Source organism: Rhipicephalus sanguineus, chromosome 9 (genome assembly GCF_013339695.2).
Source record: "Rhipicephalus sanguineus isolate Rsan-2018 chromosome 9, BIME_Rsan_1.4, whole genome shotgun sequence".
Taxonomy (NCBI): Eukaryota; Metazoa; Arthropoda; class Arachnida; order Ixodida; family Ixodidae; genus Rhipicephalus; species Rhipicephalus sanguineus.
The window spans coordinates 18,839,828-18,854,889 of NC_051184.2; the positions used below are offsets into that span (position 1 = coordinate 18,839,828).

Consider the following 15,062-nt stretch of genomic DNA (forward strand, 5'->3'; position numbering starts at 1 on the left):
GAAGTGCTCCGCACTTAAAAGGAGACTTCCTGGCTTTCATGGACACTTCGCGGTCACACATAATACTGCACATTTGCACACGTGGTCCCAAGAATGTGCTTGTGTAGCGTGAAAGCTTCTTATGGTATGCAACTCATTTGCCAGAATCCTTAAGTGTACACTGTACATTTATTTTGCCTTCCTTTCCTTGAATTATCGCCGCGCGGCCAACACTTCACTAACGGCATGTGCGCTATCGGCGTGACATAGCATTCTTGGCAGGAAAGTGGCCAGCGCCGAGTTTTCAAGAAAGGAAAGGCAAGCACGCCAGGTGACGATTATTGTTGTGGGTCAAAAAGACGCCCTCTTTACTCGATCTATTCTGTGAGTGTAGCAGACATATAGTATAGCTGTGGTGACTGCATGAATAAAGGCTGCATATCAAGTGAAAAAAGGCCTTTCCTTTAAAATTACGTAGCGACATTTGCTGGTGTGAATGGGCATCAATGCAGGATAGTAAATGCACAGCCATCTTCACTGCTATCTGGACTCCAAAGTGACAGTGACAGACTAGTGCAAAGCTGTGCACAGGGTATATATTTTGTAGTGATCCATTTAAATGTCCAATTATCCTTCTATTATTCTTAGTGGTCAATTTATGTGACAATGGCAGTAAAGTGGTGTCTGTGCCAAATATTAATGATGAAAAGAATGGAAAATGAATGAGGCAAAGAGTTGCTTTAGTCTACTTTGAACGAATAAACGAAGACAGACTCAATGCCAAACTCAACAGGAGTAAAAGAAACGTGAATAGGGCAATTCCACTTTCACTACTTTGCATGCTGTTGGCATAGTTTTGGTTTGAGCTCATAGCTTGAGACATGCAATAGCATACAGAAATCTTAAGGGGCATGCCTTATTAACTCCCCCCCTCCCCGTCGAATGGTATATGAATGGATACTGCAGAACTTCCTCTTCACTGTCCATGATTTTACCTTACTAAACGTAACAGATCACCATGGCCTGCACACTATGAACCTTGCACGGCTTTACACAGGAAGTCAAAATGTAAAAAATGTACAGTCGTGCTCAATATGACTTGCAACACGGGAGTGCATGGCCCCAACCCCAAACATTGCGCACGGCTTTAAGGTGCCCTTATTTGCACAACTAAATGATATCTCATTTGGGATCATCCCCAATTGAGAGAACAGTGTTTAGTTGTGGAAATGAGGGCTAGTGGAAGCCATGTGCAATGTTCCAGCTTGTGAGGCCCCGCACTCCTGTGTTGCAAGTCCTATTCGGCGTGACCATAGGCGTGCTCAGGGGGGCGGGGAAGCCGCCCCCCCCCTAGTCACCTAAAATTTTCCCCATACATTGACCCCCCTAGTCACCTTTTGGGTGCAAAATCTGCCTCGTACATTGACTTAGTAGGAAGGAGGGGGGGGGAGCTGTGATGAACCTTCGCCCCTTCTGATGGGGGCTTCGTAACAAATAATGCAGGGCATATAAAACAAGAAAAGGTGACTTGACTATATGGCGCACAGCTCACACTTCATCGTTGTTCCCAGCTTCAAGTCCAACATGAGCGAAGTGAGCCAGTTCTTAAACTTGTGTCCATAAGCCTGATGCTGTGATTTGTGCATAGGTTTAAGCCTGACACATCAGAGTATGGCAAAATTAAAACATGCATTATGATACAGTGAGGTATGACTATATATGAAAACGTCTGCTACACAGTTATAATGTGCACAGTGCCCGGAGCCTGTGTCTTTATTTCACAAGAGAGCACAAGTGTATGTATTTAGTATAACAACTTTTAATACAAGAACAGCTCCAACCACAAGTTAACAAATATACAAGGCTAAAAATTTGCAAGCAACGAATGACAGCATGGGGGTTCGCAGAACTAGGATCCGGGAGAGCAGAGGTCATGACACAGGTATGGGGGTGGTAAAGAAAGAAACAACCAAAAATCGAGGGGGGAAAAAAAAAGAAAAGACATTTAGGCTTCTTAGTAATCTTTGAACTGCTCTCTCTGCGATATCCTCAGTATTTTCATGTGTGTGTATGTGTGTGTATGTTTGTATAATATATATATCAATCTGTGAGCTGGACTAGATAAAAAGACACCTTGAGGCAAACATCAAAAACAAAACTTTTGCTAAATTCTTGCAAGTGTGGGACACAATCACATTGGAACCAGAGGGGGATGACAGGAAAAGCAAGGACAACACATTTATGAGACGAGATGACCTAAGATGAAGCAACGTCACGAGAAAACAAACAGAACTCAAGCACATAGTTTCACCCTCTCTGTCTGTTGAATTGGCTCAGCACAGTGATGCAGTTCCCAATTAAAATACTTCAAAACAACTAAAAGCAGGAGGTTAGTAACCATTCAAATACTCCAGGCTCCTGAATTGCATCTTCCCTGTTTGATACACCAACATTCAAACAAACGCCCGGAAGTCCAGCAATGCACTGTTGGCATCAAAAGTTTACAGGGTGCGAGACTTGACTTTTCGCACGGCATGCATCCTAAGACTACGAGTTGCAGCCCACATTAACATTTGCTACCAACACAAAATGCACTTTTAGGCAACTCCATACTATGTAAAAAAATCTGCTCTTTTGCCATGCCTGCACTCCGTTAACTTTTGGAAACAACAGTACAATCCAGTGCGAAACACCATGGAGCTTGTGATCAATGTCTGGTTTCCTACATCATCAAAATACTGGTTTCCTACATCATCCTCAAAAGAAGAGGAAAAAGAATGTTAGCCAAGAGTCTTGTAATTCATTTTGTCAAGGAAAAGTAAAAACGTACTTGGCAATGGCAACATGTGCAGCACTAAAAACTGATAATGTTTCAGGAGAAACGTTCCCACCTGGACTTTAAAAAAATATTATAATGCAAGAATAATTCTCTGCCTGCGTCTTAACCGACTTAGTGTTAGCTCTATGACGCCATGAAAAGATATGTGCAAGTGTGAAGTCTAGTAGAACTCATCTACATAACATGTAGAACCAAGCACGTAGGAAAATATCGTAAACGAGCTGCAGTGAAGTATTGCAGATATGGTTCTTGAGCAACATAAGAGCAATACCAGTGCAACAAGAAGTCTAATCAACGAAGAATTATAATTTGGTGAACAACTGCTGGGAACAAGGAACTGAAACGGAGGAGAAAACCGTAATTGCAAATCTGTAAACCACAGATGACGTAAAATTGAAGAGGTCTTCAATCGGGTTACACGAAAAACAGATGACCTGCAGACAAAAGGATTAACACCTTGCATTTTTCCCCTTCTCTCCAAGTGAGTATGCAGAGGGACAGGCATGACACGCAACAGCCACAAGAGACGTTCAAAGACCTACAAAAGGGTATGAAAAAGAAAAGCCCAGCAAGCACGGCCCACGGTATTCTTACACAATAAAGGTTTACCACTTCCTTATACATACTTCTGGCGTTTCGGTAAACAAACACATATCTAACGGCGCCATCATTCTTTAAACTGGCCTCACACACAAAAAGGCCTGGGCATGTGCATTTGGCGTGCTGATTAATATGGGGGCTTCAAAAGAGAAACAGCACAACCCCGTGAGACCAAAAAAGCTAGTCAGTCCTACCTTGCATGAAACAACCCAAGAACACGCTGAGGAAGGAACACTGGGAGAATTGTGTTTAGGTCCAGAGGAAAGCCTGTGTAGTTAGTATTGCATATACCAAACAGATACATCCCTGTATTTACAGGCGTGGCCATCAACGGGGTGGTAAAAACCGAGACAAGCTTCCGAGCTACGCGGAAAAGATCCAAAGCAGCCCTGGCCAAGCACTGGCTTCGCAGTAGCAGGGACTGAGGCATAAATGAACCAACCAACATGGAAGAACAGGCAGCGCTACACCGAAGCTGGTAGGTGGGGTTGCCAGTGATGCCGTTGCAAATGTGTGTGCTGGCTATGGGGACAAAATAAAACACCGGGACAATGAATGGCACACCCACATATATTCGGCTCCAATCCTCGAAACTTGTTCATTCTGAGACAGACATTACAGCAACCAGTCATAATCTGCACTGCGTTCATGACATCCGGCCCAGCCAAACTTTTTGTTACTTCAACTTCTCGGCAGGTTGGCTGGCACACGCTTGCGCAAGCATCTCACCAACACTCCACACGTGCTACAATTTGGCAGGCATTATATCCAATAAGAAAGCCCAGCAGAAAAAAAAAAGCTCTCTTTCAAGGATGCTAGAGGACCTGCCAAGAGCAAACGAAAAAATTGTCTAACCTCGTAATATGCTCTTGTACTGCAGTGCAGGGGCCTGTGACTTGGCAGTGTACCAAGGAAAACAGGTGTGGTGGTCACCAATGGGTTCTATGCACCCAATGAAAAAGCATTGGAACAGCAAAACAAGACATGTGCCAAAAGAGCATGTGCACCAGTGCAACAAACCAGGAAAGCAACGGTGTGGTCGGGAGAGAACACAATTTCGCATCTGAAGCCACCGTTCCAAGCTCTACCAGTGTGTAGGCTGACAAAGGACGCGATGACATGATTGCTCCTGCCGGATATGCGCTAGCCTATGATGAAGCCTCTCCAAAGCTGCAGGCGTCGCAGCCGGAGTTTTAGAGTATGTGTGGCATTGCCAAACTCACTTTGTGCACAGAGACAAAACAACAAGATAGAAATAAAATGCCGCCACAAGAGACTACAGACGCTTGCACGCACACATACAGACATGCCGAAACCTCTTTTGTATCACTTTTTTTAATTTCTCATTTGCCTCTCAGAAGCTCAGTGGCTGCCTAGAAACAGTATAGTCGCTGTTAACATGCAAGTGCCGGGCCCCGGAGGATGGGCACGCTCCTGTACTTTTTCATATCTGCCAAAATACGCTTTATTCGCCGCTATGGTAATGCCTAGGAGAGAAAGAAACGCAGCAATGGTAGTGGGTTCTCGCTATACAAGTGGAGAGAGTGCCAAAGGCAGCACAGCGTAAACGGCTGGGGTCGGTGGCGTGAGAAATGCTGGGAACCATTTTCTTCCAACGTGTGCATGGTCAGGAAGCCTCGGAGAACCCTGTTCCACAGCAGAAACAAAGTTTCTCAGCGGCCACTCATAGAGGGAGTGGCAGGAACCCCGAGCCAATAGGCAGCCTGCACAGCCCCGACTAGCTCTCTGCTGGAAGCAGGAGAGCTAAAGCGGGCAGCTTTTGCACGTGGAGACCTCTGCTAGCTCTGCACAATAACGTCGCTTTGTTCCACGATGAGAAATGGTCTCCCAGCAATTGCCCAGAGTGGGTTTCCAACGCCCCGCAATGGTTGTGCCTCCCGCATCAGCTAGACAATGTTGCTAGCCCTTTATGCCAGGAGCCGCATGCGGGGCAAGACAGCGAGAGATAATGATGAGAAACCGAAAAAGAGGGTGTACCCAAGAGGACACAAACTGACACGCATGCCTGGAGAGCCAACGGGGCAGAGGAGACTGTGGGGTTGTGAGGGGGAATGAAGCAAGCAGCGCTGACATCCAGGGAACACACACGGGTCGTGGCTGCCGAAGATTGGCCCAGCGCCAGTTTATCAGAGAGAAAAACCTGCGCAAGTAGGCGCTGTGGACATCATCATAGCCTTTGTGCCTGTCTGCTCTCTCCTCCCCTCGCCCGCGGGAGGCAGCGCAGGTGCTTCTCACTGCCAGGGACAAAATAACGTGAAGGAGCGCCTCCCCTAGTCGTCGGCTCCCCGGTCCTTTCTCTCCCGTGCGCCACTCGGCCTAGAACTCGGCAAACTCCCTGGCACACTTTTCCGTCGACGATATGCGCAGGGCTTCCTCTTCATACTCGTCGAAGTTGCTCGTGTCACCGGGTCCCTTGCATTTCGGCACAAACGGGGCCTCGACCTGCAATCAATCAATCAGATTTAATTTTTGCTGCAGACAATACTGTGCATTGTCACTGCGAAAAGAGGGGGGCCAGAGAAAAAAAGCTGTGTTTTCGTAGCCTGACTAAGCTCTGGTCACCCATACAGCATCAGTGACAGGACGAAACATCTAAGCAAATCTAAGCAAATGCTATCACAGAAAGCAGTTATAAAATCAATAGTGTCCCATTACAAAATGTTAACAGCACATAAAAAAACAGGAAAAGGGATAGAACAAACAGAGGCAAAGAGCGCTGACTTCCAACTAGTTTTATATACCAACTTGCCCAAACTTCAACTCTTTCAATAGTGTTGTAATGAAAAAGAAACAATGCATGTTTTAATCTACAATTACTTCAGTAAATCTGGCAACTGTACATATACAGACATGGATAGTTCCAATATATTTACGTAAACAGATCTTGTGAGCTTTTGTTAGTAATGGTAGGAACATCAACATTTCTTTGGACTTGTTCATTTAGTGTGGCTGCAAGCACATGATGCAAGTTTTTCTTTCCCATAATGTTGATGACACATAAATATGTTGAAGCCTAACTACCAAAACAGTATGTGGCAATACACCTAGAAAACAATATCATGTAAACAACCAATGGTGCAACCGATGATCCAATCCAAATGTCATTTCAGATCACTTAAAAGCTCAGTGTACAGTAAGGATTGAATACAGATGGTCCATTTTGCAAAATATTTTTATGCAGCAAATCATATAAATGTATTAATCTAAATAAAATCTATCAAGGCTGGCTTTCACACTCTGTTGTATGCCCTTCCCGATAAATTTCACAACAATGCAGAAGTTTATCACTGAAAGTCATCTAATCAATTCAGAGGCCAAATGACCCAAAAACCCGCACTCGTCTCGATGACGATGAGATGAGATGAACAATTACTGTTTCTGGAACGTGGTTAAACACAGCACAATAAGCACATAAGCAGAAACACGGAAACTATGGACACCTATCAACTGGCTCGAATTCAGATGCTATATGGAACATAATTGTAAAACAAAAACTAAGGCCCATGACAAAAGGTCTTATCAGAATGGCTGATTGGGTGAGTCGATGATTCATGATACGAAATACGAGTGTGTAACTACACAGGGACACAAGAAGACAGGGACAAGTGCATCTTGTGCCCCTGTGTTTACGTGCTCGTATTTCTTAAGGGTTTCATGCACATCAGAGGACTGGGCCAGCATAACGATACGCATGTACCGGATGTTTCAAGAAATGTGTACAAAAATCTCAAAAATCAGGAAAATGCGATATTCGTCCAATGCCATCACAATTGCTTTTTCTGTAGCGGCAGACATCTTAAGCTTGTTAAAGACATTTGGGACAGTAATTAAGAAAGTTAAATTAACTATATTTTAATTAGTGTAGTTAGGCTGTTATGTCAAATAGGAGAATTGAAGTACTTCATGCAAAGAACCCGTTGCAGCTTTGGGATTTCGAAAAAGCGGCCTCTAGTACTTATTGTGGCATAACGAAATTCAACCTAATTCAACGGAGAAACCGAAACCAAAGCACCAATGAGTGCAACAAGCAGACGACAAGAATGACGTCACTGTTCAAGACGGTTACAGAGGTGTAGTTCTTCCGCGTTGGTTAATATATGTGCACCATGTGTCCTATAATTGAAAATGCAGCCCACACACCCACACAACGAAGTCGGTTGATGGTTGATATAACGACGCTCACTCATTCTGAGCGTCTCAGAAGAATATAGCAGTCGCATTCCTCCGCGTTTCGGTTTCGGTTTTGCCGCTGGCTTAGGTTGAATTTCGTTTCTTCGAAAATATTACTAGAGGCGGCATTTTCAAAATTTCAAAGCTGCAATGGATTCTTCGCATAAAGGACTTCAATTTTCCCATTTGACATAACTGCTTAACTCCACTAATTAAAAAGCTAATGAAGTTACCTTTGTTAATTACTGCTGCAAATGATATCTTTCGCCATCTTAAGATGCCTGCGGCTACAAGAGAAGTACTAATTGTGAAGGCACCGAATGAATATCAATTTTCCCTGATTTTTGAGAATTTTGGACACATTTCCTAAAACACCTGGTATAATACACAGCTTATTATTGGGACCCTCATTAATTCCAAAAATTGGATAACTCGAACTTGTTCTCTGGTCCCGGCAAGCATATGCATTATATGGCAGCAAACTCGGTTAATTCAGATATATTTGGCCACACCCCGGTTAATTCGTAAATCCCTGGAGCGCGCTGAGCCCCAAGTGCTGTAAATATACGACACAAAAATAACAAAAACAGCATGCAGTCAAACCGAAACGAAATGAAGCGCAGTCCGAATTGACATCGGCATTAGCGCGAACGATACAGTAATGACAAGAGAGCGGGAACGCATTTATCACTGCACTGGCGGTCGCAGGTCTTCAGAAAGGCATGGTTGTTATCCATGATCACATTGTTTGCGACCAGGGGTTTGTTCGCATCAGCTGCAGCAGTCTAGTTTTCTCTTGACTCGGCTCACATGAACTGTCTGTACGCTATTGATCATGGCATTGATAGCGACCTCAGTTTCATCCACAGCAGTTGTGGCAAATGATAGTTTCAATTTTTCCGTGTGCCTTCGAAACTGTGTAGTTGCCATCTATGACTGCGTATCATCAAGCCAGCCGCTGCAGCAGGCTCCCCTCAACTCAGCGTGCGCAGGCCGTGTGTGCCTTCAGAACAGCATGGACGCTATGATAGTGTCACTAGTGACCATGGTTTCGTCTAAAATGGATGCAATCCACTGTAGCGTTAAAGGGACACTAAAGGCAAATAACAATTTATGTCAGAGTGAAAGCTCAATGTATGACAACTTCTAAAACGGCAATATTATCAACAGCAGTGCCATACTTACCGAGAAATTAAGCTAAATGTATCACATTATGAGCGCCACGAGTAGGACATTTTCGAAGTGATCCCAATAACGTATGACAGCCTGCCTACAATAAATCACTAGTAATCAAACTAGCAGCAATAAAAAAAGAACCTTCTGTGCATCAAAAGACGTAATAAAATGCCGTTTGTTCGTTTCCGTTTGATTCATAGAAAAAAGAACCTCTGTGGCGTTTCCATGGGTCACGGTGCGTGTGGTTCAAAGGTTCCGTTTTCGCCGAACTGCGCTTCGCCCGGCGCCTTGCTTCGCTCACGCGGTTGCGTCTCAGTGGTAGTTTCGGGATCGTGTACTGCCACGTGTGTTTTGCGCGCTCATGAAAGTCGCTCTGACAGAAAGACAAAATGCCGCATGCAATGACGCCGGCACTACAAGCCCTCAGCAGCATACCGCGTTTATCGGGGCTCAAGTCGCTGAATTGGAGCCCATCGTCATGAGCCAATGTCTCGTCGTCAAGTTCTCCGTCCACATCCATTGCGGCAATTGCGGCAAGCTTCGATGGTTTCGATGACCGTTGTTGCTGCTGTGGGTCCCGCTACTTTCGCTCTGCTGCTACTAGTGTCGGCGGCCACGCAGTAAAGGCGGGCAACGTTGGGCACGGCAGCAGTGACGTATGAAAGTCGGATTTCAGGCGGGTGATTTGAAGTGCGCTAACGTGATGCGGACCACTAAAACGTAATTTTATTTCAAAATAAGCACTTCCTTGGCACAAAAGTAGCACAACGAGGTTTCTGGACCGCTATTTCAACAATCAATGTCGACTTAATATTTGCATACAGTGTCCCTTTATGTAGTGGTGCTCGACGCTGACGCTGTGTGCGAAGGGGGAGCGCGCCTTCAGAACTGCACGGATGCTACCGATGATTGCGTACCCAGTGACCACAATTTCGTATGCAGCGGGAGAAGCGCTTAGCAGTTTTGTTTCCACTTTGTGCATTGCGTGCCCAATGTCACAAAATTCAAACATGGTGGAAGCTGGAGACGATAAGAGCGATTCGCCAGCCAGTTTTCGAACAAAACGGTTATGAGCACCTGTTAATGGTGGTGGAGGTTATGGATTGAGGGGGGGGGGATATGCTATGCTTTGGTGTAAATCATGGGGGGTCAGTGAGCTCTGACCCCCTCCCTTTGCAAGGGGAACAGCCCTTGCAAGTGTCCCCCCCTCCCTTGAGATTTATTTTCTTTAACATCATGTTTCAATCGCTTGACAACTAAAGGAAAGCTGAAGAGGTTTTAGAATTCAATGAAACTTCGTGGTTAGCAAGGACCGATATTATTGTCGATGATGTCGTAATTTTTTCTGCGGTTGCTGCAGCAGGAGCTTTAGAATATGCAAACCAAAAATGTGTCTTTTTCCACCATGCTAGCGCGCCGAAACTGTGGGTGTGGAAACCTACTTCATCTTTAGTTCCTTTGGCGGAGCCATGCTGCACTCCGACAGAAGGTTCCCGCTGCTCACTGATCCGAACTGCGAGAGCGCTGTTTATGTGACGAAGGCTCAAGAAAGTATAGCGAAGCTGAAAGTTCAGCAGCTGGATTATGATATCTGGAATAACGACAAACAGCCAATCGCTCGAGAACAAGCATCTCTCGTACCTTCAACCGTGGCCTCCGTGACCAACTCGTAACGTGCCACTGCCAGAGCTAATTGAGGAGGCCACGCTTCAGCAGTGCTGGTGTTGCAGATAACGCGGCATACCGGGGATGACATCACCGCGTTTGCTCAGCACCTCAAGCAGCCCTGCGGCCGCAACCTCGGTTCTTTTGCCAGACAGTGCTATTAGCATTCACTTTTCAGAACTCTCACATCGCTTTTCGAATTCAGCAGGGATCAAACTGTCCTTACAAGCTCCAATGTCATTTTTTTTAAAAGTGCTTCAGCTTCCCTACAGCTCTACAGTACAGCTCTTTTAACATTTTTAATGTCTGTTTATTTTGTAGTACATGTCTACAGTAAAACCTCGGTCATACGATCGCGAATCGTACGAATTTCGGGGTCATACGAATTTTTCTGTGGTCCCGGCCAAGGTCCATTAGCTTGCAATGTATTGGAGTACGGTTGCTGCGAACTGATTTTCACCTCGCGACGCTTGATACGAACGTACGCTAGCGCACAGGTGTGAACAGGTGCCGCCCGCGCTGTCGCGCAAGACACGGCAGTCACGTGCGGGTGCGGGCATGCGCGGTTCGCGACCGTCAACGGTGCAACTTTGCCTCCGAGATTGTGCGCGTGAACTTAGGGGCCTTTATGCGCCTTCGCGTTTAGATCACAGATGGCGTTGACGTCGCGTTTGCTTTTTTTATTTTTTCGATACGTTGACGCGTGCTCTGCCGTCATGCAGAAAAGCGTAGTAAGATTAGGAAGGGGCTACTAGCGGTCACAGGTCACAACACATCTGGTTCATTAATTATACACGCACGCACGCACCGTATGTTTACGAGTACAAGTATTATCGTGATGTCTAAAAACTTTACTGGCAATCATTTACAGCTGTTCATGACGTCGCTGCGACCCTGAGAAACACATCAAAACGTATGCTAACTTTCTTTTGTCCTATACTAATTTTCCATGTTTTCTGGTGATACGAATTTCGGATGACACGAATATTTTCGGTCCCCCCGCGAGATTCGTATCACAGAGGTTTTACTGTACATGTGCTCTATACCCTTTGCTGTATAAAGCTGTATTGGAATTGCAACTGCTGTTCGATCACTTTTCTAGAACACTCAATAGCTTAATGCAATTAAGCAAGGTGTGAACCTATGCTTGTTTCTTTTTTTAAATTTTATTTTGAAGCATGATATAAATTTTATATGATTAAAAATTAGACCTCTATGTTTATAAAAAAAATGGCCACCGTGCCAAAATGTGTGTCCCCCCTTGTAATTTTTCTAGATGCATTCACTGGTGTTAAGAGCATGTTTCGGATTAATTATGATACGGTATCTTACGCCATGGTTGCATTGTGAAAGAAGCCACATGATGACGAGTGTTGTAGCTATTACACTCCTCTAGTAGCAAATAAGAACAGGATCTGTGTATTAATTCATAAAACAAAAGTGCATCGATTTAGTAGACATTCGTTTGTTGCTTTCTTGATACCCTCTATAATTCAGCATTCGGTTAATTCAGACGTTACTTCTGATCACGTGAAACCCAAATTAACCAGCTTTCACTGTATGTTCCCTGAACTACCATTTCTGTGCAAGTTGACATTTCATTACATTCGTTTTACTTCTCTACTATATTGTTACATTACAAGTAAATAGAAGACTATTTCCTTGGTGCTATCACTGCCTTTATGTTCTGCTGGTGTAAATGTGGTAAATAATGAAGCACTCCTGGTCCTCCTTTAAACTTCTTGCTCTATGTAAACACAAACTAGACTTAAGCCTTGATACAAAGAAGTTGGTAAAATCCGTATGTTACTTTGTTATATAGAAACCTCATTAAATTGAAATTTGACCTCTTACGCAAATAAGAAATTGCCAAAGGCTTCTTTTTCTGCGTGGGAAGCGCCGAAAGAATGTTTGAATAATATGGCAGTGCAAAAAACTAATTTTAATAATGTTAAAATATCAATCGTGTTAAAACTGAGATCTGATGACCACATGATGATGCTGTGCCGGCAAAGTCATCTACACAGTGGCTGTACATCATGCGTAAAACAAAAAGAAAGTGCAGGTCCAACACACTGTAGTAATAGGCTATCACGTCCATTCTGCCGCTGCGGCTTGCCATAAAAACTTCGGGTGTCGCCCGGAGTGGTGCAACACCAATGCTATCATGTTAAAGCCGAACCACTTGCACCGATGAACGCACTGTGCCGAAACCATCACACAGCACAAAACCAAATGAGCTGCGGTTTGAAATCACATAAAAGCAAGCCAACAACCTGAATTACGGCATCTCCATTTATGGTGCCCACATTTTCCGTTTTGCAACATCGTGTGTGCACATGTACAAAAAATCGAGCAAGACCTGGTAACATCCACATATCTTCACAGAGCTTGTAGTTGCATGACTGTTACGTGCAAGCAGCTAAAAAAAACTGGTCCGCTTATTAAAACTTCTTGCAGCAGCGCACTTACTAAAGTAACTTTCATCTGCAGTAAAGGTGCCTGCTCCAATAGACCGATATCACCGCGAGTTGCACTATGCCACCGCTGCCGCAGTGCATGCCGTACATAGAGTACTCGGTACGTTCAGCTGCGTTCAGCTAGTGCATCGTCGAGCTGCATTGATGAGTTTTAGCGGCCGTATTTGGATGAACCGCGATGGCTGGGTTCATGTGGTGTGTGCTGCGATGCTACAATAGAAGCCTGAAGCAAATGGACTCGGATCTTATGCGTTTTCAAAGGACGTGAAGCTCCGACAGGAATGTGTGCGACCTGCAGTCAACGAAGTCGGACAGAGTGGCAACTACCGCGCACTTTCGACGTGTTGTTCAACATGTTTGTGAACTCCGTGTGTATAAGGCGTGGTAGTCTAGCAGTGCCCTACTGCGCCATGACTAGCTTCCTGCACGGCCGATGGGCCGATCAGCGACAGCAAAACTTCATGCATCGTGTGCTCGATCCCTTTGCCTGGGCGATCGTCGCGAGTGGCGGCAGATTGGATACAACGTGTTTTCCGGGCAAAACACAGGTCGATTAAGTATACAGCGATGCCTAAACCGACCTCTCACCAAGAGCGATGACGACTTTCAAATGTAATGCTTGAACAAGACTTGTGACACAAACCAAGCTTATAACTGCATACTGTGCGTGTACAGCTCACGTCATGGAGGGCACGGTGAAAACTCGGCCGTGCCAGCATCGCAGCCAACGACCCCGCTGGGATTTCCTCATTCCTTTCAATATGCGATATTATCACAAACGCAACGTAAAGCGGCAGCAGCGGTACCAACGCTTAGCTTCTTATGTGAGCTTGGGTGGCTCTTAACGTACCGTACACTGCAGTTTCGAAGCGGTAGGCCTAGCGCCGATATGTGTGCCCAGCCATCCGCTGAATCCGCCGCCGGTGGCCGGAGTGGAATACTGCTCATCCGCCACATTGTGTGTGACGCCAAAACATCTAGTGACTGATCCATCTCTTGTGCAGTAGGGAATATTTTGCCGCTCGAAAGATTTCCGAGACGTTAAACTTTTGCAAACGGCATGCGGCCAGTCACCGTCCCGCGGACGCACTTCTAACCTGCTTCACGGCTATTCTTTCATATTCGTTCACGTTTAACGCATCACCGTGATTGAAGTTCTCCATTGATAACACAGTGTACATGGAAAGTGTTGCTTTGACAAAAAAGAAGTGCGAAAAGGGCTTTTTTTTTCGTCCCGTCAGTTTATTTTTTTCCCGTCTTCGTAGTCGCGAAAAGCTGTAGTTTTTGCAAGTTATTTTCAGCATACTGTAACTCGTATCGCTCGCGTGCTCACGTTCACTAAGTAAGATTTTTGCTCTCATGACAACAGGAACGTGAGTTCTCGTTTTTTTTATTATTAGTATGTATTCAGCGAAGCGACACAAGCGCATCAACACGCCTAGACACCCTGGCCACATGTAAGCAATGTCGACGCTGCTTTTTTTCTTACCGCTAAGATATGCAGTGTAACCTGAAATAAAATAACATGCATTGGAGGTCCGCACACAGTTTTCCACTGCGCTCGGTCGTCTCATATGCTGCGGATTCGTGCCAAACGCCAATATACCTGAAGCACGCAGCAAGCAGCCGCACCAGCAGCGCTAAGAGTACTCCAACTAAGATGGCGGCGGTGCCGCTGTCGGAAACTCGCGCATGCGCAGATCATCTGGTGAGATCGGTCTATTGCTTGCATAGAGAATTTATCCTATATTCTTCATAGAGGAGCTTCGTTCAGAGTACAGGATCACGGAGAAAGCTGTGTGACATCTCGAAACAAGCGGCGATGTCTGTTTTCTCGCCTATCGAGATCGCTTGCAAGATACTAGTCGCATCGGCGACATTAGTTTTCAGAACGATCGCTTAGAAGAAGAGTTTGTAGCGTTTAGTGCGACTGCCTTTATGGCTAATCGTGCTTGTTACCTACTTGGCACATGGTGATAACAAAAACACCATATCTGGTGCTGATGCATGACACGCACAGCACAGTACCTAATAGGGAACTATGCTGCAGAGAGGCAAGTGTAGCGTGCACGACAGAGTTCCTGCATGCCATGAATCCGTCGCTAAACCCCTCCTTGTGCTTCAGCTGTGCC

At 45.2% G+C, this 15,062-nt stretch overlaps 1 protein-coding gene across 5 annotated transcripts in view; it reads right to left on the minus strand.

Moving 5' to 3' along the window:
- Window positions 1-1,780: 1,780 nt before the first annotated feature.
- Window positions 1,781-15,062, minus strand: part of LOC119404686 (cAMP-dependent protein kinase catalytic subunit 1) — a 319,288-nt gene continuing 306,006 nt past the window's right edge. For all 5 annotated transcript variants that reach the window (XM_037671304.2, XM_049418977.1, XM_037671305.2 and 2 more), the window contains one exon: window positions 1,781-5,881. In XM_037671304.2, the coding sequence (XP_037527232.1) occupies window positions 5,756-5,881 (126 nt within the window). In that variant the 3' untranslated portion in view covers window positions 1,781-5,755. The remainder of the gene's footprint in view (window positions 5,882-15,062) is intronic.